The 24,933-nt window shown below is 38.4% G+C and overlaps 2 protein-coding genes across 4 annotated transcripts in view; one reads left to right on the forward strand and one right to left on the reverse strand.

Annotated features, from left to right (window-relative positions):
* The window catches only part of nav2b (neuron navigator 2b), a 118,501-nt gene extending 113,405 nt beyond the window's left edge, over positions 1-5,096 (reverse strand). The window contains exons 1-2 of the mRNA XM_073868596.1: positions 4,981-5,096; positions 4,130-4,592 (exon numbers count right to left, since the gene is read on the reverse strand). Coding sequence (XP_073724697.1) covers positions 4,130-4,228 — 99 coding nt within the window. The 5' untranslated portion in view covers positions 4,229-4,592; positions 4,981-5,096. The remainder of the gene's footprint in view (positions 1-4,129; positions 4,593-4,980) is intronic.
* A 635-nt stretch (positions 5,097-5,731) lies between these two features.
* mpped2 (metallophosphoesterase domain containing 2b) overlaps positions 5,732-24,933 on the forward strand; it is a 51,547-nt gene continuing 32,345 nt past the window's right edge. Inside the window, exons 1-3 of one of the 3 annotated variants that reach the window (XM_073868599.1) lie at positions 5,732-5,884; positions 22,544-22,767; positions 24,436-24,624. In XM_073868599.1, the coding sequence (XP_073724700.1) occupies positions 22,647-22,767; positions 24,436-24,624 (310 nt within the window). In that variant the 5' untranslated portion in view covers positions 5,732-5,884; positions 22,544-22,646. Of the gene's footprint in view, positions 5,885-21,068; positions 21,374-21,453; positions 22,061-22,543; positions 22,768-24,435; positions 24,625-24,933 lie in introns of those variants that run through there. The other 2 variants (XM_073868597.1, XM_073868598.1) reach the window with 2 other exon arrangements.

Here is a 24,933-nt window from a genome sequence, read left to right on the forward strand (position 1 = left end):
ATAAATAAAAGCAACAGCTCATCTTAGGTCAGAGAAACAAGGCATGCCAAAGGTTGGGAAGAACAACCTGTTCTTTGTTGAACTGTCAGGTCGTGACACTGTTATAATCATAATGAATGTGCAGCTGTACTGCAGGTGAACTCGGGAAAAACTTTTCATTGGCCACAGAAGAAGAAAAACCTGATGTTAGATGTTTCATAGAAAGGTTTATACATTAGAAAAAAAGAGCAGCTGACATATGCGAGGCAAGATCATAATGTAGCCCCCGCCAAAAAAGCTTTTTGTTTATAAAGGCAGATTTTAGATACATATATAAAGTGGCATCCAACATTCATTTTTCCAAAACTTACAATTACTTTTAACCAACCGATCTGAAGGTTATGTGCATTCAATGTATTAAGTTAAACAATTTCTAGACTCCAAAAAGAGAAACCTAAGGTTCAGTCCACTAATGACAACTATAAAGTTTAAATCTTTGGTTAAAATTTGCTTATCTTTTTGGTATCTTGCAAAAGAAAAAACACTCAAACACCTCACCTCTAAATAATAACTTGTACTATATTCAAGTTTACACATTAACTATTGATGGTGAAAGCTTTAGCCAATAATAAACCGAGTGCATTCTGGATATCAGCTTGGCATTTGAGTGATTTGAGGCTGATTCTTCACGATGTGGTTCTTGGCCTTAAGGTCCATCTTACACCCAACAAGTCATTAGACCTAATCATCCTCACTTACTATGGCCAAATAACTAATGACTTTGACAGTTAACACTAAATGTGGCTTCATTACAATAATAGCAGGTGCCTCAGCTGTGCAAATGTGAGGTACCAGTGAGGAGCTCTCCATACAGAACAAGACTGTATGGATTACATACTACCCAACACCAACTAAGTATACCCTACTGAAAAATCCAGCTAAGACCAGCATAGGCTGTTAAGTTGGTTTTATCTGGTCTCCCAGCTTGGTTTTAGCTGGTATTGCTGGTGTAGCAAGCTGGTCTAGCTGTGATTTGGTCACTTTTTAAGCCGGTCTAGCTGTGATTTGGTCACTTTTTAAGCCGGTCCAGCTGTGTTTTGGTCACTTTTTAAGCCGGTCCAGCTGTGTTTTGGTCACTTTTTAAGCCGGTTAAACTGTGATTTGGTCACTTTTTAAGCCGGTCTAGCTGTGATTTGGTCAATTTTTAAGCCACTGAGTCCAGCTGTGTTTTGGTCACTTTTTAAGCCGGTCTAGCTGTGATTTGGTCACTTTTTAAGCCGGTCCAGCTGTGTTTTGGTCACTTTTTAAGCCGGTCCAGCTGTGTTTTGGTCACTTTTTAAGCCGGTTAAGCTGTGATTTGGTCACTTTTTAAGCTGGTCTAGCTATGTTTTGGTCACTTTTTAAGCTGGTCTAGCTGTGACTTGGTCACTTTTTAAGCCGGTCTAGCTGTGATTTGGTAAATTTTTAAGCCAGTCCAGCCGTGTTTTGGTCACTTTTTAAGCCGGTCTAGCTGTGATTTGGTCACTTTTTAAGCCGGTCCAGCTGTGATTTGGTCACTTTTTAAGCCGGTCCAGCTGTGATTTGGTCACTTTTTAAGCCGGTTAAGCTGTGATTTGGTCACTTTTTAAGCTGGTCTAGCTATGTTTTGGTCACTTTTTAAGCTGGTCTAGCTATGTTTTGGTCACTTTTTAAGCTGGTCTAGCTATGTTTTGGTCACTTTTTAAGCCGGTCTAGCTGTGATTTGGTCAATTTTTAAGCCAGTCCAGCTGTGTTTTGGTCACTTTTTAAGCCGGTCTAGCTGTGATTTGGTCACTTTTTAAGCCGGTCCAGCTGTGATTTGGTCACTTTTGGTCACTTTTTAAGCCGGTCTAGCTGTGATTTGGTCACTTTTTAAGCCGGTCTAGCTGTGATTTGGTCACTTTTTAAGCCGGTCTAGCTGTGATTTGGTCACTTTTTAAGCCGGTCTAGCTGTGATTTGGTCACTTTTGGTCACTTTTTAAGCCGGTCCAGCTGTGATTTGGTCACTTTTTAAGCCGGTCTAGCTGTGATTTGGTCACTTTTTAGGCCGGTCCAGCTGTGATTTGGTTACTTTTTAAGCCGGTCTTGCTGTGATTTGGTTACTTTTTAAGCCGGTCCAGCTGTGATTTGGTCACTTTTTAAGCCGGTCCAGCTGTGTTTTGGTCACTTTTTAAGCCGGTCCAGCTGTGTTTTGGTCACTTTTTAAGCCGGTCCAGCTGTGTTTTGGTCACTTTTTAAGCCGGTCCAGCTGTGTTTTGGTCACTTTTTAAGCCGGTCCAGCTGTGATTTGGTCACTTTTTAAGCCGGTCCAGCTGTGATTTGGTCACTTTTTAAGCCGGTCCAGCTGTGATTTGGTCACTTTTGGTCACTTTTTAAGCCGGTCCAGCTGTGATTTGGTCACTTTTTAAGCCGGTCTAGCTGTGATTTGGTCACTTTTTAGGCCGGTCCAGCTGTGATTTGGTTACTTTTTAAGCCGGTCTTGCTGTGATTTGGTTACTTTTTAAGCCGGTCTTGCTGTGTTTTGGTCACTTTTTAAGCCGGTCCAGCTGTGTTTTGGTCACTTTTTAAGCCGGTCCAGCTGTGTTTTGGTCACTTTTTAAGCCGGTCCAGCTGTGTTTTGGTCACTTTTTAAGCCGGTCCAGCTGTGTTTTGGTCACTTTTTAAGCCGGTCCAGCTGTGATTTGGTCACTTTTTAAGCCGGTCCAGCTGTGATTTGGTCACTTTTTAAGCCGGTCCAGCTGTGATTTGGTCACTTTTGGTCACTTTTTAAGCCGGTCCAGCTGTGATTTGGTCACTTTTTAAGCCGGTCTAGCTGTGATTTGGTCACTTTTTAGGCCGGTCCAGCTGTGATTTGGTCACTTTTTAAGCCGGTCTAGCTGTGATTTGGTCACTTTTTAAGCCGGTCTAGCTGTGATTTGGTCACTTTTTAAGCCGGTCCAGCTGTGATTTGGTCAATTTTTAAGCTGGTCCAGCTGTGTTTTGGTCACTTTTTAAGCCGGTCTAGCTGTGATTTGGTCAATTTTTAAGCCGGTCCAGCTGTGTTTTGGTCACTTTTTAAGCTGGTCTAGCTGTGATTTGGTCACTTTTTAAGCCGGTCTAGCTGTGATTTGGTCACTTTTGGTCACTTTTTAAGCCGGTCTTGCTGTGTTTTGGTCACTTTTTAAGCCGGTCTAGCTGTGATTTGGTCACTTTTGGTCACTTTTTAAGCCGGTCTAGCTGTGTTTCGGTCACTTTTTAAGCCGGTCTAGCTGTGTTTTGGTCACTTTTTAAGCCGGTCTAGCTGTGATTTGGTCACTTTTGGTCACTTTTTAAGCCGGTCTAGCTGTGTTTTGGTCAGTTTTTAAGCCGGTCTAGCTGTGATTTGGTCACTTTTTAAGCCGGTCTAGCTGTGATTTGGTCACTTTTGGTCACTTTTTAAGCCGGTCTAACTGTGTTTTGGTCACTTTTTAAGCCGGTCCAGCTGTGTTTTGGTCACTTTTTAAGCCGGTCTAGCTGTGTTTTGGTCACTTTTTAAGCCGGTCTAGCTGTGATTTGGTCACTTTTAAAGCTGGTCTAGCTGGACTGCCTGGAAGACTAGCTGACCCACCAGCTTGACCAGCTTTGCCAGGCTGGGAGAACCAGCTTAGACCAGATACTGCCACCTCAAACCAGCTAAAACCAGCTACCAGCTTATTCTGGTGTTTGCTGGATTTTTCAGTAGGGCATGCAGATTTTTAGCCTTTCAGTTTCAATTTTCAATGGGCATTTTGAAATTCCACAGAAAAAGAAGAATGCACTTTTCCAAGTGTTCAACATTGATACCAAAAGCTAGCAGGTGCAAGTAATATTAAACTATTTGAGTACTATATAAAAATACTACTGTATTTATATGACCCTGCCTGCAAACATCCAGCTAGTCATTTTTTTACTATGAATTACATAAAATCTTCCTATATAATGTAAAGAACAATCTGTGAAAATTAACATTTATGTCTTTAATAAACTGAGCAAGGTCATATCAAAGATTGAAATGAAAGTGGAAAAAAACAATGATTAAGATCAAACTTTGATGCGCCTACTAAACTTTGATGAGACTTAAGCCTGAATTTCACATACAGGGTCACAAAAAACAAGGTTAAAAAGTGAATCTTACTTTTTTCTGGTCTTCAAGAGCATGCGAGACAGTCGTTCTCTTCTGCTGCTGGTACTGAAGTTGGTGATGATGCGGACATGTCTCCGAACGTACCTCCATCACATTGGAAACCCGGGACTTCCGACCAAATCTGCACTCTTGACTGCTTTCTCAATCAAGAAATTCCTTTATCCGACATGGATTTTGATCAGATAAGCTAACATCACATGAGGAACGTTGGATCACCCTCTATTTGGCTGTTCTGCTGTTTAATGGACTTGTCCAGCAAAGACACAGTTGGAGAGTTTGAAGGCATCTTTGGTCCCAAATGTAAAGAGATGGTTTAATTTGCAGGGGATGTGTCAGTCTCCAGTAATGCACGAGTGAGCACGTTTCATATCAGGGACCACTGCAGGGACAGAGCTGTCACACTGGAGATCATCTGCCACCTAGAGTCACGCGTGACTGTGTGCGCGCGTGTGTGCTGGGAAGAGATGTAAAAAGAGAGAAATGGTACACGGGTCAAAACTGGTTCAGTGTCTGTACATCTTAACATCTCTTACAGCAACAACTTTTGAACACGAAGAAGAACAGCAAAATAAACTGTTTAATATTCAGTACAAAGTTTTGATGCTCTGTGTGGGTTAAAAAACAGAAAGTTTTACTTCCAGCAAACCGAATTTACTGTTTAAGATATTCATATCTATTGACGCATTTTAGACCGTTAGTTTTTTGCAAATCCGTTTCAATATATCAATAAATACACTCTCCTAAATTGTCCGGACAGTTATCGATTTTATATTCCTTTGCAACACCGTCAATTTAATCTGCAATATAAAAACAGACAACTACTAGGAGTAGACAAGGATTACCTTAGTATGATTTTTCTCTTTGTTTTGGATAAACAGTGCTATTCTTCGGCGTCCTGCACGCCGAGCCGGCTAGGGTCGTTGTTTATGACGTCATGACCGGGTCCGCCCCGACCCTCCCCCACAGACACGCCCCCAGCTCCACCCCAATGGGTTTTCAACCAGCGCAAAGAGGCTTTTCAGCAGCATTTACCGTCTCCAAGGTTTCCGTGATGAATTTGTATGGCCTCTAGAGGGATAAGCCCAGTCCTCTCCACTGACCCGTCCGCTGTCCTATCCAGTTACACTGCACAATGTTGCTGCGATAAACATTCTTGTGATTAAATTGGACTATATGACGTTAGCAACATAACGGTCGTAGGTTCGATGCTAAGGGGCACGTGCTGAAGAATAAGTGAATAAGAATGTATAGACTGAATGCACTGCAAGTCGTTTAGGATAAACGCGTTTGTTGACCTGTCTCCTGTCCTATCCAGTTACACTGTAAAATGTATTGATAAACATTCTTGTGATTAAATTGTACTATGATGTTAGCAACGTAACGGTCGTAGGTTCGATTCTAAGGGGGCACGTGCTGAATAAAAACGTAACTTAGAGTAGACTGAATGCAAAATGTAAATATGTGAATGATCATAAATATTATAATCATTTGGATTATCGTGGTATTGCGCAGTATATTGCACTTAAAAACGGCCACATTTATATTTTTAGACCACAGTCATTCAGTCAGTCAGTCAGTCAGTCATTTATTCATTGTAGTGTAGCATCATCTTTTCGCCTGGAACGTAAACATATCCATCAAACCCCGTCACAACTTAACAGCAGGAGGTGCCAGAGAGCTATCAAACTAACTTTAAAGGACTGGTGCGCCCAAAACAAACAAACTAAAAGATGTTCCTATTCTCAGGTGAGTACCAATTCATATGCCCCCTGTCTCCCATGGAAAACCTGGTTTCTTTGAAAAGTATACTGGCCACTCTTTATATTTAAAATGAAAATGTCAAACAATCCATTACGGAGCTTTAAAAATGTACAACGTGACCACCAACATGACCAGTTTCAAAACAATATATCTGAAATGCAAAACACAAAAATACAATATGGTAAAATCATAAAAGAGAGTAAAATACTTTTTTCTGTATTATTTTTTATTTGTGGTCACTGTCAAATTTAAACACACATTTAAAAAAATGATGTGAATAAAAACACTAAAATTGACAGTCGACATGACTATGCATACACATTGTGCTGACATCAAATCATACAAAGTAATTTTGAACACACATCTTTTAAAGCCGTGCTTTTAATACACATATTACAAATGTGTAATTATTTATTAGATACAAATCTTTACAATAAATAAATGATACCATTACACACATCAATTTCATTTTATAAAGGAATGAATTAGACATTGAGTATTTAATTAACTTTAATTTTAATTAAACCAAGTGACAGCTGCTCTGAGGGCTCATGATATAATTTGGGTAATTGTCACTCTGATTAAGGGTTTAATTCGTGGATTACAACCTGAGGACAGAGAGAAGGTGTCATGTTTACTTGGGGATTTTCTGAAAATCTATCATCTGTGATCTTGAATGTAATTCCTCGTTTCAGATCTGAATTGAATTATCAGAATTAGTCTAACTGTGGTCAGGTTGCCTGGAGAAATCCAACAGTAATGAATTGTTTGTCATTAAATACTAAATTATTTATTTTAATTAGAGTATCACACACATACACACACACACGCACGCATGCACACTATCTATCTATCTATCTATCTATCTATCTATCTATCTATCTATCTATCTATCTATCTATCTATCTATCTATCTATCTATCTATCTATCTATCTATCTATCTATCTATCTATCTATCTATCTATCTATCAATCTATCTAACTATCTAGCGCATTACAACTGCATGGTAGACTTTGTGAGTGAAAAAGACTGATTTGTATGCAGAAGAGTCTACGTAGTCTCTGTCCTGCTCACTCATGTATATAAGACAGGACAGGTCAGATGTAGTTCCTGATGGACTGCCCATCCAACACTATTCACCTCAACTGGTGCTAACAGAATGTAGAAATAGCGAGAAATGTAATATATGTATAAAGACAAAGCATTTTTTTAGTTGTTACAGTTTACTCTTTGTTGCATGTTGATGTGATTTATTCATGTATTTCATCGGTCATAGATAAGAAAAAGGAGCCCAGAAAAATGTTGATTATATTTACATATTTGGCCAATGCTTTTATCCAAACAACTCACAGTGGATTCAAGTTATAATTTTTTTATTGCGTGTAGGAATTGAACCTCTTATCTTAGCCTTACTAACACAATGCTCTACCAATTGAGGTACAGGAACATATAACTCAGTGGATATCAACTGTTTTGACTTCAAGGCCCTCGTATTGTCCACAAAAATATTTCAAGGTCCCAATTAAAATTTCTACCCAATGAAATGTGACCTTGTCTGTAAAGACCTAGCTAAAGTCATTTATGATTTACGTTTTTTTTTTTTTTTTTACATAAAATCGTCCAACATAATGTAAAGAACATTCTGTAATAATATAACCTTGATATCTTTCATATTGACTGAGTAAACGTAATGATTGAAATTAAAGTGAAATTGATAATTGAAATCAAACTTTGATATGAGTAGAAAGATGCATATTTATTATAAAAACAAACAAACACCATGTTTTGATTTTTAATTGTTTTAGAACATCAATACTTGTTTTATTTTAGTTTTAACAATTTTAATTAATCTTGTGGACGTTTGTTGAGATTCTTTAAATGTAATCTAACAAAGTGAAAATAATAATAATAAAAAAAACGTATTCTTTAAATGTATCTGATTTACAGAAGTTTACAAAGTTATAATGCCTCTCATCAGTGCAGATGATTTATGAAACTGCAGACTGCAGAGATTTAGGAAACGTACACAAAGCCCCAGAGCAGAAGCACAAAAGCGATGAATAGTTTGTCACGGACTGCAGCACATGCCTGTATATGACCGCCACATAACTGTATTCTTCATCCACAATAGCCTCCTGCGCACTGTTTCATTTCATCCAAATTCATGAGGCCATTTTGAGCGACGGTCGTGTAGGGAGACGGCAATAAAATCTGTCCCGTTATCGTTGTTTTTATGACACAGGAGGAGAGTTTGTCACTGATGTGAAATTGAATACCATAATTTCTCAAACGAAGCTCCTGTCACTGTGTCGCGGGCACGTAATAACCTGAACAGTTGTCATCGCCACACGGAAATTTATAACGTAAAGAGATGCATATCATTGCGGTAATCTCTGCTGCTATGCAAGCTCTCGAAACACATATTAGAAGTGAGCTATTAAAATTCATGAAGGTTCTCAGTGTTCCTAAAAGCATGCGGTCTGGGGAGGTATTTACATGCCTGACACATACAAAGCTGGTCTTTCATGAGTAAGATAGACAGATAGGATTGGAATACGAGGAAGTATTAAAAGGATGCAGGGATGTTTCTATATTACAGTACTATGATTTTAGGTATGCCGTTTGTAAATGTATTTCCCCCAAAAGCCTCTGTATGATCTGTGGTTTGTCAATTTGGCTTTAGCATCGGAACCACACTATCTGTCTGTTTAAGCATTTTTCCATTGACAGCTATGTTAATTCTGTCATGGAGCAATGAGCAGGTGTAGAACTGAACCACACTGACAGAGCAACATTGTTTGAAACAATAGCGTGAGTTTGAGGCGGGGTTATCTGTTTGACCTGACCATTCAAAGACAGAGGAAGGTTGGTAGCCTGCTGAATTGAAAACTAATTGTTTTTTGCATCTTACAGCATTGGTTTAGCCATGTTGTTAGGTTAACCAATAGTAACTTCTGTACAGATATGTGTACCTGTATGTAAGATTTGAGTTATTTCAAAAAACAACAGGGGGTTGGCATCAAGCTGTTACCCCAGCCTGACGTCCAGATGTAAGGTCGGGTTGATGTCAAAAACCAACATAGGACTGACGTCAAGCTCTAACATCGGATTGACAATAAAAAACCAACTTCGGCATGAAGTCAAGCTGTTATGTTGGATAGACGTCAAAAAACAAACGTCGGATTGACGTCAAGCTGTAACGTCGAGTTGACGTCAAAACTCAGTGTCGACCTAACGTCAAGATGTAATGTCAGATTGATGTCAAAATCCAACATCGGACTAATGTCAAGCTGTAACGTTGGATTGACATTAAAAAACCAACATCGGCATGACATCAACCTGTTATGTCAGACAGACGTCAAAAAACCAAAGTCGGACAGACGTCAAGCTGTAACGTCGGGTTGACGTCAAAACAATGTCGGTCTAACGTCAAGATGTAATGTCAGGTTAATGTGAAAAACCAACGTCGCCTGTCGTCAGGTATGTCAGATTGATGTCAAAATCTGTCAAATGTTGATGTCAAATATCGGACCTGACGTCCAAATGTTAGGTCCAGGTTGATGTCAAAAACCAACCTTGGTTTGACCTTAAGCTGTAATGTCAGGTTGATATCAAAAATCAACAAAGGACTGACGTCAAGCTCTAACATCAGATTGACATTAAAAAACCAACATCGGCATGACGTCAAGCTGTTATGTTGGATAGACGTCAAAAAACAAACTTTGGATTGACGTCAAGCTGTAACGCGAGTTGACGTCAAAACCCAATGTCGACCTAACGTCAAGATGTAATGTCAGATTGATGTCAAAATCCAACATTGGACTAATGTCAAGCTGTAACGTCGGATTGACATTAAAAAACCAACATCGGCATGACATCAACCTGTTATGTCAGACAGACGTCAAAAAACCAACGTCGGACAGACGTCAAGCTGTAACGTCGGGTTGACGTCAAAACAATGTCGGTCTAACGTCAAGATGTAATGTCGGGTTGATGTCAAAAACCAACGTCGCCTGTCGTCAGGTATGTCAGATTGATGTCAAAATCTGTCAAATGATGATGTCAAATATCGGACCTGACGTCCAGATGTTAGGTCTGGGTTGATGTCAAAAACCAACCTTGGTTTGACCTTAAGCTGTAATGTCAGGTTGATATCAAAAATCAACATAGGTCTGACATCAAGCTGTAATGTTGGATTGACATCAAAAAAACAATCTTGGTTTGACGTCAAGCAGTAACGTTGGGTTGATAGCAAAATCCAACGTTGCCTGTTGTCAGGCTGTCATGTCGGACTGACGTAAAAAAAAACAACAACGTTGGATTGACGTCAGGCTGTGACGTTGGACTGACATAAAAAACCAACGTCGGATTGACGTCAACCTGTAACATCGGACTGACATAAAAAAACAACAACAGGGGGTTGACGTCAAGCTGTAACCTCAGCCTGACGTCAAGATGTTAGGTCCGGGATGATGTCAAAAACCAACCTTGGTGTGACCTTAAGCTGTAGTGTCAGGTTGATATCAAAAATCAACATAGGACTGACGTCAAGCTGTAATGTCGGACTGACGTCAAAAAACCAACCTTGGTTTCACGTCAAGCAGTAACTTTGGGTTGATAGCAAAATCCAACGTTGTATGTCGTAAGGCTGTTATGTCGGACTGACGTAAAAACACAACCACGTTGGATTGATGTCAAGCTGTAACCTCGGATTGATGTTAAAAATCTGCATCAGACTAACGTCAGGCTGCAATGTTGGACTGACTACGTCGGATTGATGTCGAGCTGTAAAGTGGGGTTGACGTCAAAACCCAATGTCAGCCTAACATCAAGATGTAATGTCGGGCTGATGTCAAAAACCAACGTCACCTGTCGTCAGGCTGCTGTGTTGAACTGACGTCAAAAAGCCAACGTCGGATTGACGTCAAGCTGTAACGTTAGGTTGACGTTAAAACCTAACATCGGCCTGACGTTAAGCTGTAACGTCTGATTGACAAAAAAAATCAACGTCAGACTAACATCAGCCTGTTATGTCGGACTGACGTAAAAAACAACAACGTCGAATTGACGTCAAGCAGTAACGTTGGGTTGACATCAAAACCTAATGTTGGCATGATGTCAAGCTGTAAAGTCGGTTTGTCGTCAAAAATCAATGTCAGACTAACGTCAGGCTGTTACGTCAAACTAACATCAAAAAACCAACGTTGGATTGACGTCAAGCTGTAAAGTTGGGTTGACATCAAAACCCCATTTTAGTTAAATGTTGACATGTTGACATCAAAACCCCATTTTAGTTAAATGTTGACATGTAACGTTAAATTAACGTCGGCTGAACGTCAAGCTGTAATGTCGTGTTGACATCAAAACCCAATGTTGGCCTGACGTCAAGGTGCTATGTCGGGTTGACATCAAAAACCAACGTCGGCCTGACGTTAAGCTGTAATGTTGGGTTAATGTCACAAGTACATCCCTGTATGCCAGTAAGCCTACTTATACAATGCACTAAAATGATGTAATCTCTTTGTAGTGGGAAAGTATTTAAATTTGAGTGCATAGCAAAAAAGTATGCAAGTACACTTTTGTGAATCACTTGGGATACAAACATCTACTAAACGCTTAAATGTAAAGGACTGAGCGGGGGTTAAATCTAAAATGGACCTTTATATACAGTGTAGTTACACAGGGTTGAGCGATTTGTGCTTTCAGTCAATCTCTCTCACTATCAGAATATAGTCTTCCCTGAATTGTGAAAAGTTTTATGTGTTTGGTTCATCATACTGGGACACTCAGTCAGTAGAGGAAATCAACCATACTTTAAATGTACTTATGTTAACACGTTACAACTGGAGACACTGTAGTTCTAGTTTCGCATACTATTTAGTATGGACTGTAATGGACACCATCTGTCCAGGGTGTTCTGCTTGTGGCTGTATGGATGCATTGATTTGGGATAGACACTGTAGTATGGTATAGGGATAGTACAGCAAGTATCTCAAAACCTATAACCTTCTGCCTTTGATAAACCCACTTTGGCAACATCAGTGATTGACAACAGTAGAATTAATTGAATAAGAGATTGAGAGAGACAGAGGTCCTGAGATGACAGGAAGGGAGGGAACAAGGTTGAGGTCTAAATAAGCTTTTTACAGAGACACATGACATGCTATCTCTAACTCACCCCCTTGCCCGCCTCTCTCTCTTTAGCCCATAGAAGCAAGTCAGTGTATCACAGCATCAGGGACAAGGTGATTGCAAGGCCACAGAGACACAAATCAATACTTCATTTGGTGGGCAAGATTCACTTTCCGTTGCAATATCAAACCCATCAGATGCTGTGGGAAAAAGGGGGGAAAGATCAGAATCTGTGAAAAACTTCACTTAAGACCTTTAATTTTCCCAAGACATGATAAATGTGAGAGTGCGCCTGGGCCTATTATAAGTCAAGGCACAATTGCGAGGTCATGCCCCGAACATGTTAAAACTGTTTTAACATCTCAATGAACAATACCTCTTTGAAAACGAACATCGGCTGCAGTCCACATAAAAGTTACTCTGCTAATTGCTTAAATGGATCGAAGAAGGTCTTTAATGAGTGTCCTTCATATTGTGAGATGTTTACCAGTCCATCATGTTTTTCTGTTTCAATCTTCAGTAGGTGTTTTGTGTAGCCTACACTGTCAGGTGTACATAACCTTTAAATGCAGTTTAAAACTATTACCATTTACTCGTTTCTACAATCACATGTTAACATCATCAATACTATGTTAGTTTATTTATTTATTTATTTAAAAAAAAACATGCCGTTGAATGCAAAACTCACCAGTGGTGGATGGTTGCTGTGTGGCTTCTATGCGGTTGCTAAGGTTCACATTCACTTAGTCTGATGAAGAGCCTGCGCGATGGAAATGCTACGCATATGTTATGTATATGAAATATAGCTCCAAGACATAGCATTAGTGATCATTCCCTTGGCAGACATCAGTATGAAAATTCAGAAATAGGTAACATATGGTTTTGCAAACCCGCTGGGACAATTTATGAAACTTCTATTGACTTTTTGAGTGATCTGTGTATGTATTTGATTAACCTTTCCCAAGGTTACTTTAGTTTGATCACCGTCGTTCTTAAAATCCTTCAGTATTCATTCACCGTCCTCTTGATAATACAGTACGCATCGTGTTGCTTTGGCTTACATGCTGAATACGCATACTTATTATTGACTACATGTCATTTGCAATGACTGACAGCTGCGCCAGAGAACCGTTCCCGATTACTTTATTCCAGAATGTCCTGTAATTATTGGAAAGGTCAAAGGGCATCAGTCCTTCCTTCTCCAAGGGACTTCAACTACAAGCCGGAGTTCCAGAGGAACAGGAAATGACAGTGTCACGTAACCTTTGACATATTGACAAATATTCGTGTTCATCAAAGACGCATAAACTGAGCTGTGAGGTCCACAATCAATATAAAACTCCAAAGGAGTCACAGACAGGAATAGATTCACATTTAATACGATGCATTAGTTGGGGGACAAATAAAAAGCAGATGTTTTTCAAGTTAAAATTTACCATAGAGTTGGAAATCGAAAATCAATACCAAATCTGGAATTGGATTCTTAAGTTTTAAATAATTTACAAATTATTATGTTTTGGTATCTAAATATTGACGTAAGGGGGTCGCACCACGTCGAGTCGCGTCTAGGACAACTCGGAGGTATCGTGCACATTAAATAGCGCAAGCTTCGTCAGATAGCGTCTATTTCAAAATGCAAAATATACTTTAGCAGCCGATGTTAATCGTTAATGATTTGGGACAAATATGATGTTAACTCATTCACCACCAGCCTTTTTGAGAAAAGTTGCCCACGGGCATTTTTGTGATTTTAACAAAAGTTTCACAAAATTTCTTGCAGGAAAAATTATCTTATATAAATATATAAACATACAAATTATATCAAATTAAAGAACACACCCTCTGCTTTCAAACAAACAATAAACAAGTAAACAAACAAACAAAATGGGGAAAAAACGTTTCATTATATATTTACTTTTCCCACTTAATTTAACCACTGAAATATGGATATTTCTCTTCAAAAATACAACATTTTGAGCAAAAAGCTTAAAAAATTGCATTTTTGTAAAGGAATTTATGTTAGAGATCAGACTCAGAATGACTATCAAACATAAAGGCAGTTAAAATAAATCATTAAATCTTTTTAACCTCAGTTTTTGATAAATTCGGTTTGGCGCCATCCAGTGGATAAAAGCGGTATTACACTTTCACTTTGAAATTCGTCCAGAAAGGCATATTTATTAGTTAAATATTAACTCATAATTTATTTAATGAATTAGTTAATTAATGTTAAACTATGTGAGTGGTGCTCTGTGGTGCGACAGGGATTTGAGCAACTTCCTGAGTCAAAGCTGGGCGGCGCAGACAGACGCCACCTGGCGGCGCCATGTGCGTATACTCATAGAAAACGATGTGTTCGATTTTTTTAGAAAAGCGATGAGCTGCGCTGAGCTGCGCGTCGAGTGTGCGATCCTCTATAGACACACAATGAAACCGAAGCTGGGAATCGAGAAGAATCGTAACCGATAAGAAGAAACGGAATCACAATTGACAAAATTCAAACAATACCCAAACCATAATGGTGCGTTCACACCAGACGCAGAAGAGGCGGCAAGCGGGAGTGATGTACATGTTAAGTCAATGAAAGACGCAAATAGGCATCCTGCGGCGCGTAAAGCGCGAATGACGTGGCGCGGATTGAGCAGAACGCGTTCCGCATGAATTGAGTTGAAAAATCTGAACTTTGGCGGATTTTCACACCAAAGGAGCTTGCTCTAGTAGTGACGTGATTACAGGAAGTGAGCGGGGCCAGAAAAACAAAACAACATTGGATGACAATCATTATCGCTACATGAGACATCTTCGAAATTTTACAGGAATTAAAAGGATCTTGTTTGGAAGAAAGTGAGTGAGGTCGTCGAACAATCTGGTAAGTTTACTCAGTTTGAGCTATATAAGCCCCTTCCCTGACGCGAATTTACGCCTGAATGTTTCGCATGACTAGACTTTTACGCGCAAATAAAGTGAGTAAACTCAAAATGTTTAAGCGTCCAACTACGAATCGCACGCTTTTGCCGCCTCTTCCGCATCTAGTGTGAACGCAGTTACAATGAATGTGTCACTCCAATGTTACACCAAGACAACCCTGTATCACGAAATTACATACCTATAGTCACTTAATTTCGTGAGTGTTTTCCGTGACACTGACACGTTTTCCGCCTTTTGCGTGAACAAGTCACGTATTTCTGTGAACGTGTCACTGTCATGTATTTGTTACTCAACTGTTTTGTCCTATTTTCAAACCATTGACGCTTTGGTTTAGGGTTAGATTTGGTGTTTGCGTTAGGATATCACTTTAAGTATTGGTTTATACCTTTTTTTATGATTTATTTTGTATAATTTTTTATTTTTAAACCATTGTCGTCTGGCATTAGCGTCAGAGTTTGTTCAGGTAAGGATGTCATTTTATGTAAATCTAACCCTAAACCGAAGCGACAATGGTAAGAAAATAGGACAAAACAGTTGAGTAACAAATACGTGACAGTGACACGTTCACAGAAATACGTGACATGTTCACGCAAAAAGGCGGAAAAACGTGTCAGGGTCATGGAAAACACTTTTATGTGACTATAGGTACGTAATTTCGTGATAATAGGTTGCATAAGAAAGAAAAATCACAGACTTTAATATCTCAATTTTTACTCTTAGACATCAATGAGATTAAATGGAGAACTTAAGGCTTCAGTCTCTCAGATATTTTTCCTGAGAAAAAGACACAGAAATCTCACAAATGTCTCCATTAGAGTTTCAGAAGAGATCTGAATCAAACGTTTGCAATCAAAAGTCAATATTACTGAAGATTTCACAATGAACTCAAACATTTCAAATCAAATTGACCCCAATCCAGATTATTTTGAGACAAAACTATGGTACTGATATATGTTAAGATATTTCAGTGCAAGATGTTTAATAAATGAAGACAACTCAAGCATGCATTTTAGTCTGGGACTAGTATAAGCCCTGTCTTGGAAACCGCCCCTTAATGTCTCATTTGTTTCTATTTCTTCTTTGCATTTTTGAGCAACTTCTGAAATAAATACAACTCCATCAAATCTCCTAAAATGATGGAGCAACATATGAGCAATACATTTCCAAAAAAAGAGGAAATAATCAAGCCATGGCAAATAATTGCAAAATAATTATTTTTTTACCCCAAAGGACATTTTCAGACTTTCACATTGCATGGCAGAGAGGTGCAAGCCCACGTCCCCCTTTACTAATTATCCCGGCCTCCACAGAGTCAATTCTTTTCATAGGGGTGGGCTCCTCGCAAGCTGCTCCAATTGTCAAGACTCCACGGGGGACAGCAAATGCCCAGTGACCACTGCTGAAGACCCAAACCCAAACTGCATTATGGGGAATTAGTGTGTATTGATTCATCCTCTCTAGATTATAGATTTGTTCCCTTAATTATTACTTTGGAGGTCAGCAACCGGTCAACTTTTAAAAAGAGATTAGTTTAACTTAACTTTGTGTATCTTTTAGACAAATCTTTAACAGCTATGAGTGTTATGGGCCATGCAATTTTAAAGATGTTACAGCAACCATGAGCTGCTACTTATAAATCAATAGGAAACAATATGAAATACTTTTTTTATAGATTAAAGCAATTTAAGACTTTCAAAGAGACACGGCTTTATTCATTAACAGCTGGTTTTTAATGGTCTTCCTGTACTGGAAGAGCATCTAAGATCATACGTTCGAATCATAGACAACAAACACATTAAAAAATGTATAGCTTGACTGCACTGTATGTCACTTTGGATAAAAGTGACTGCCAATGCATTATTATAAATGGTTAAAAAGGAGGGTATTTATATGCCAGGAGGCTTAAATGGGGGGTGAATATAGTGAAGACTTTGGTGATGTCATCAAATGAAGAAAGATGTTTTAGAAGTGAAAACACAATACCTTTTTTTAATTTGAGTAACATCTTTTACTGGCTATGTAAGTCACTTCTGCTTCTGCTTTTTTAAAAGCGAATTTAGAGATTTTTCTACATTAAGAATTTATTTACATGAAACACAGAAGCTGTCCAAAAACCATCACATGTTTTGTGTGCTGTATATGGCACATCTCCTAAGGGGAAAAACTGTCCTTACATAAAAAGCTTTGACTTCCATCCATCCTTTACAAAAACATTCACCACATATTTCATTCAGCAAAAAACCTCAAGGATAAATTTGTTTAAAAAAAAGACAACTGATTCTACAACCGTCCAAAATACCCACCCACCAATGCATTCACTAACCCCGCATACACCAATACTAACACAGCTCTGCGCAGTAAACAGCGTGTGCAGACAGAAGAGCCGTGCGGGTGATGCGAGTCTCTGTCAGTATATAACTGGATGACAGAAGGCACGGAAGCCAGAACAGCTTGGTTGCCATGGAAGTAAAATTCTCTTTCAGCTTGCATTTGCCTGCCTCCTTCATCCTCTGTTCTTCAAAGAACGCCTGTTCTTTCTCTCTTTCTCTGTCACACGGACAAACCGCAGTCAATAATGACAACCATGCCAATGCACGGACAATATTAAGGGTTCAGTGTTTGTATGCATCTGTAAAGAAGTAAAAATCTAGGTTTCGATAGTATAAATGCGTTAATGCATTATTTTTCTTGCTAATTTAGTTTTATTAGTTTAGTTCGGCAGATGATTTTATTCAAGGCCACTTACGGTGCATTCAAGCTATACATATTTTTTATCCGTATGTGCTTTGGACCCAACCTATGACCTTTGCGCTTATCATAAATAGATCTGTAATTATGAGGTGAAAAACCTGATGCACATTTATCAGTGTTAACAACTGTTCTGAATGCAAATAATTAAATGCAGCTAAATATACAATCATGTATAGCAATATACACTTCCATTTATGCACTGAGCAGAAGCTTTCATCCAAAGTGATGTCTATTCACATCTTTGCATTGACTTTGTATGTAATCTACTCACGCAAATTGTTGAATCCGCATTCTGTGTGTACGCCCCATTAGAGAAAATATATTTTAAAGGGATAGTTTAACATTCTGTCATCATTTTCTTACCCTCAAGTTGTTTCAGATTTTTGTGCATTTCTCTTTTTCAGCTGAATACAAATGAAGATATGTTTGTAACTAAGTAGATCTGGGGCACCATTGACTTCAGTACCTGGAATACTATGAAAGTGAATGGTGCCCCAGATCTGTTTTGTCATCAACATTGTTTTTTAAAGGCGGAGTCCACAATGTTTAAACAAACGATGTGGAAAAGGAGACGGGCCGACTACCAACACACACTTATAGCCAATCAGCAGTAAGGAGCGTGTCTACTAACCGACATCCTTGCCGGGTTGCGTATGTGTGGGGCGGGTCTATCAACAGAAGGTCCAGATTCTATTGGGGTAGGGGCGTGTTTGTTTAGGTGATTTCAAATATCAACATTGGCTTTCAAACATCATGGACTCTGCCTTTAAATATCTTTATTTGTATTCAGTAGAATGAAGAAATCTATACAAGTTTGAAACAACTTGAGGGTGAGAAAATTACAGATTTTTTTATTTTTTTAGTGCACTATTCCTTTAAACAGCCTGTGTGCTCCCTATGATTGGAACCTATTTGTACTTCTAATAATGCAATGATCTGAACTGAGCTATGATAACTAGGACTACATATATTTAAATGGCTAATTCTAGTACAATATCTGGCCTATAGGGTTTGATGTGTTAAGGTACAAAACTGTACACTTTCTGTTGCTATGGTGGGCATCATTGACTTCCATAGTAAGAACACAGAATACTATGAAAGTGAATGGTGCCCCAGATCTGTTTTGTCATTAACATTGTTTTTTAAATATCTTTATTTGTATTCAGTAGAAATTTATACAAGTTTGAAACAACTTCAGGGTAAGAAAATGACAGATTTTTTATTTTTTAGTGCACTATCCCTTTAAACAGTATGTGTGCTCCCTATGATTGAAGCCTATTTGTACTTCTAATGCAATGTTCTGAACTGTGCTATGATAACTAGGACTACGTATATTTAAATGGCTAGTTTTAGTACAATATCTGGCCCAGGGTTTGATGTGTTCAGACTTAAAAACTAGAAGTTAAAAATCTGTAGTAAGCTGTAGTTATACATTTACATATTTGTGATTGTTCTCGTAGCTTAGTGATATAAATAGTTAAAAAAATAAAAAGGTACAAAACTGTACACTTTCCGTTGCTGGGGTGGGCCCCAGTGACTTCCGTAGTAAGAACATAGAATACTATGAAAGTGAATGGTGCCCCAGATCTGTTTTGTCATTAACATTGTTTTTTTAAATATCTTTATTTGTATTTAGTAGAATTAAGAAATGTATACAGGTTTGGAAGAACTTCAGGGTAAGAAAATGACAGATTTTTTATTTTTTTAGTGCACTATCCCTTTAAACAGTATGTGTGCTCCCTATGATTGAAGCCTATTTGTACTTCTAATGCAATGTTCTGAACTGTGCTATGATAACTAGGACTACGTATATTTAAATGGCTAGTTTTAGTACAATATCTGGCCCAGGGTTTGATGTGTTAAGACTTAAAAACTAGAAGTTAAAAATCTGTAGTAAGCTGTAGTTATACATTTACATATTTGTGATTGTTCTTGTAGCTTAGTGATATAAATAGTAAAAAAAATAAAAAGGTACAAAACTGTACACTTTCCGTTGCTGGGGTGGGCCCCATTGACTTCCATAGTAAGAACATAGATTACTATGAAAGTCAATGGTGCCTCAGATCTGTTTTTTCATTAACATTCTCAAAATATCTGTATTTGTATTTATCAGAATGAATAAATGTATACAGGTTTGGAACAACTTTAGCATGAGAAAATGAAAATTTTTTATTTTTTAGTGCACTATCCCTTTAAACAGTATGTGTGCTTATGATTCAAACCCATTTATACTTCTAATGCAATGATCTGAACTGAGCTATGATAACTAGGACTATGTATATTTAAATGGCTAGTTCTAGTACAATATCTGGCCTAGGGTTTGATGTGTTAAGACTTATAATCTAGAAATTAAAATCACACTTCAGATGTAGTTATACATTTATAAACTTGTGGCTTAATAGTGATATAAAAAAATAAAAAGGTACAAAACTCTACACTTTCTGTTGCTGGGGTGGGCCCCATTGACTTCCATGATAAGAACATAGAATACCATGAAAGTGAATGGTGCCCCAGATCTGTTTTGTCTTTAACATTTTTCAAAATATTGTTATTTGTATTCAGCAGAATGAAGAAATGTATACAGGTTTGGAACAACTTAAGCGTGAGAAAATGACAAATTTTTATTTTTTAGTGCACTATCCCTTTAAACAGTATGTGTGCTCCCTATTGGAACCTATTTGTACTTCTAATGCAATGATCTGAACTGAGCTATGATAACTAGGACTACATATATTTAAATGGCTAATTCCAGTACAATATCTGGCTTACGGTTTGAAAAAACTTAAAATCTAGAAGTTAAAATCATACTTCTGGGGCGGTCCCCTTAAAAAGAAATTTTTGTACCTTTATGGGTATACAACATATTGAAATGTTGTACCTTTGTTTTAACGTTCTTTATGGAACCATGCAGCCTGACAAAACATTTTCAGGAACCATAAAGGTTCCTGAAAATGTTTTGTGGGGCTGTATGCCAGGATGTTTCCTCCTTTCTTTTGCACAAAAGAATCTTTAAAATGACAAAATGTTAAAAAAAGGTAAGAAATAAATTATTATTTTAAAATCCTTTGCCTTAAATGTTTTTTTCTCTGTGAAGAACCCTCTTACAAACTCTTTTATAACATTGCATTAAAGAAAACTCATACAAAAATCACTTTGACCCCAAAGCCAAACTATCCTAAAAAGCTCCACAAATACAAGGACAACACACGAGTGCAAAAACAAAATCTTTCTAACCGACCTTTGCTTTTACAGTAAAACGCATGCATGCCATTTTAAAATTGCCAAATCCATTGGTTGCCTGCCCTGCTGCGTACATTTCCGGTTTAAGGTTTTACCCAATGGCTGTCGGCTTTCTTCCCCTAGACGTGACAGCGGTGCTCTACCGTTGTGCTCTCTGACCCCAGTGGCAGCGAGAGCTCATTGCACTCGTATCTCTCGGGCTCCCCCTCTTCCCCCACCGACGCTGCTCTCTCCCTCCTATCTCCCTCCTTCCTCGTCTGTCGCATTTCGGTGAGAGTGCTAGTGGAAAAAGACCCCGGGGGTCGAAGGTTCTGCCCTGCCCGCCACGACCTCAACCTCTCGCGGCTTCCTAAATATCAGATGACCGTCGTCTATGACACTTCGGCGGACGACCCCCGAGCGATTTTTGGCCAGAAGAGAAGGTACGCTCAAGTCGCTTTTCACGAGAAAGATCGCTAGGGGAAAATCGCGAGGCACAAAGCGGTAATGGGTTAGAGGTGGCTGCATGTCATGTTCGAGGGAACGAGATCAAAACGTTTCCCGCGATGCACGGTAACATTTTTAGAGCCGCGCGACGGATACGTTGCAACGTTTTACATCGGAGCTGAGGATTTAACGCTGTAACATTTTCCCGCGGTTAAGTTTCTTTCATGTTTCAGCCTGGCTCGGCGTCGGAATAAAGGAATTATGTGGAAAGCGGAAATATTTGATCGCGTGGCTTTAATGTAATTTAGAGCGTTCTTGCCCTGCATGCTTAATACAAAACTATGGTCTTATATTTTGGCGTTTGCATGAAGGTTTTTGCTATTTTACTACCAAAAGCAGCTTTTTTTTCAACTGATTTTAAAAATGAAATGACTTTTTTCGGAGCTTTGCTTATGTTGACAGGTAATGAAGGAGTCGAGGGCTGCCAGCTCACTGTGTTACACGAGCTGTTGGTCATAAGCGTTATTAATGTGGCTGGTCTAAGGTCGTCTAGGGAGGGTGACCAAAGTTCAAGTTTATGGCAAAAGGTTAGCCCGCCAGAGACCGTGGCTAAAGTGCAGCCTAACAAAATAAACGAAGAACTGCACGGCCTGAGAAAACCTTCTTGCGTATGTCTTTGACTGGTAAGCTTTGTCAAGACAGGATTTTGGCGTGGTTAAAAATTACCACATATGCACTTTTAAATTATAATTTTTATTTAATCTATGTTATTATGAGCAGGAGGCTCATAAATAAATAAATGTGAATATATAATTCAGGCAGACTGCATTTAATTTTATGACTAGATATGGGTACTAACTCGCATATATGCTCATTTTCAGTTCAAATACAAAGATAAAACCTTTCAGGCTTTCCGTTGTTGTGTTTATGTTGAAGTTAATACTGTTTAAATCCTTAAGCTTTATTGGTGAAGCATTGCATTAGCACCACGTTTGTGATTCTCAGGAAACACAAAAAAAAAATTAAATTCCCTAAATGCACTGGTTTTTTTTTGCATTTTATCCAGTGCTTTGGATAAAATCGTCTGCCAAATGTATAATGTAAATATGTCATTACTGCCTCATTATTTACTTTAATTTATATCACCAACGTTGGTATCCATGTAGGTGGTGACTGAGATCAAAGCCTTGGGTGTTAACTTGAAAGATGCCGGCTCACCGGATCGGCTCTGTTCTTCTGTGACCTGCTCATGTCCCAACCAGAGGTGCCATGGCTCGCAGAATATCTTCTCAGGGGAAGGTCACCATCTCCGTGGATGAGTACAGCTCCAACCCGACCCAGGCCTTTACCCACTACAACATCAACCAAAGCCGCTTTCAGCCCCCTCATGTTCACATGTGAGTGTGTATGTGTGTGTGTGTGTACAGTTCTGCTGTAACTGAAACATTGATTTAATTGATTGATTCAGGAAAGAGGAGAATGTTGACAGAAAGGACATCTGGCCGCCTTTGTCTCATCTCACCCACCAGGTGATCAGGAACTCCTGCGGTTTCACTTCTGCTGTAATGAATAAAATTGACCTTTTTAACTTAATTTTGTTGCAGCGTTTGAAGAATAAGGATCTTAATGATATTTTGTCGGTCATAACAAGGTTTAATAATGCGTTTATGTCAAATATAATAAGAGACTTTATTTCTTGCACTGCATAAATCTTGTTTAAATTCTTCATTCGGTTTTATCGTCGCCATAAACTGTGCCTGTAGTTTCTTTCTATTTCTAGCCCATAATCTTTGCCTGAACCTGTGATTGTGTTTCACAATAGGACTTTGTTGCATGAAAAACTAAATCTGTTGTATAAATGCTAATCTTGGATGATCACCCAAATGAGCTTTTGGATTAACAGATGCACAATGACTGAGAGCCATTTAAAGTGTATTATGGGATTGAGTATGTTTAAATAACATCCGTATCTAATGCGAAAAAAAATAGATGCTGAATGTTGTATATAAAAATCTGCACGGCTGCCTTTTTGTGCTTTTCATACACAAGATTCTTTATAATCATAATAGAGATGTTTGGACAAATACAGTGGTTTGCCGCTCATGTTCTTGTACTTATTAACCAGAGGGAGGTCAAAGGTTAGTTGAGTTGATTAGCTCTTGACAATAGCTCTTTGACCCCAGGGTCAGGGCTCACCTCTATAGAAACCCGACTATTGACTGATGTTGATGATGGCGTAATGAGGAGCGGTCTGGATATTGAAAAACGCACCACCATGCTGATTAGCCAAGCCATTGCTGCCTCATTCGTACTGTGCAATTAAGGCACACGAACGTAAGCAAAGAGAATCGACCAGGATGCATGTGCCATTGAATTGCTTTTAGCCCAAGCGTGGAAAAACAGCCATTTGCCATTTTACTCTATTATCCGCCTGGAGCAAGGCACTCTCGCCAGCAAACGCAGGCCTGAGCTTAATTTATCAATATGGCGACAATGCTGAAGAAACATTTGTAGGTAGAATCTGATATAATTTTGGACATAGAAAGCTCAGTGGAATAGGACGGATGAATGTAAATAGCCTTTAAAATCAGCACAGAAACATTGATTTGTTGTTTTGTTCCCCTTGCCGGTGCACTTCCAATTCACACAGAAATTCAACTTGTAAGGTAACAGGATTATGTTGCACTGCCTGTTTTATGTATCTTATAGATGCTAGAGAAAATTGCATTTGTCAGATTAATGTTGTTTGCTTATGGAAATGCAAGTGAAAAGTATAAAATATAGAAATGTGGCACCTGTATTTGAACCTTTCACAAAAGTTGATTATGAAAATCAAATTCTATAAAAATAAAATGTTTATGAATTATAAATAAATTTGAATCTGTCTGTGAAATCCAGAACATTAATATTTTATTTTTACTGATTGATTTTGCTATAATTTTAATCTGTGATAAAGATATCAAGGTTTTCACAGAATGTTCTTTACATTATATAGGTTGATTTTATCTAGAAAATATATGTATACTTCCCACGAAACAAACACCCCATGTCCCTTTTTTTCACATGGTAGAGCCACTTCCCTATGATGCGCCAAAGCCTGTAGGTCATACGCGATTTGTCTGCGTTTCGGACACTCACTCGAGGACAGATAATATCCAGATGCCTTTCGGCGATGTGTTGCTTCACACCGGAGACTTCACTGAACTCGGCCTCCCGTCTGAAGTGAAGAAGTTTAATGACTGGTTAGGTAAGTCTGCAAAACCTGTTCTGTCACTATTGCCGACAATCACTTCCTTTGCTGTCTCACATTTTAAGTCGATTCTACAAAAGAAGTAGAATTTAGTAACTTGTATAAACTGTTTAAATTAATTCAAAAGTTCAGAGTACTCACATTTTTTTGTTGAAACTGATTACATACATTTTTTTAAGTAAACCAACATCAACAATTTTAAGTAAAGATAACTTAAAAATTTCAGTTAACCCAAATTTTATGCTTCATTTTATTAAATATTTAAGTATAATATACATAAAACCATTGTTTATTATAAGGACTGTT

Source organism: Misgurnus anguillicaudatus, chromosome 6 (genome assembly GCF_027580225.2).
Source record: "Misgurnus anguillicaudatus chromosome 6, ASM2758022v2, whole genome shotgun sequence".
In the NCBI taxonomy this organism is placed as follows: Eukaryota; Metazoa; Chordata; class Actinopteri; order Cypriniformes; family Cobitidae; genus Misgurnus; species Misgurnus anguillicaudatus.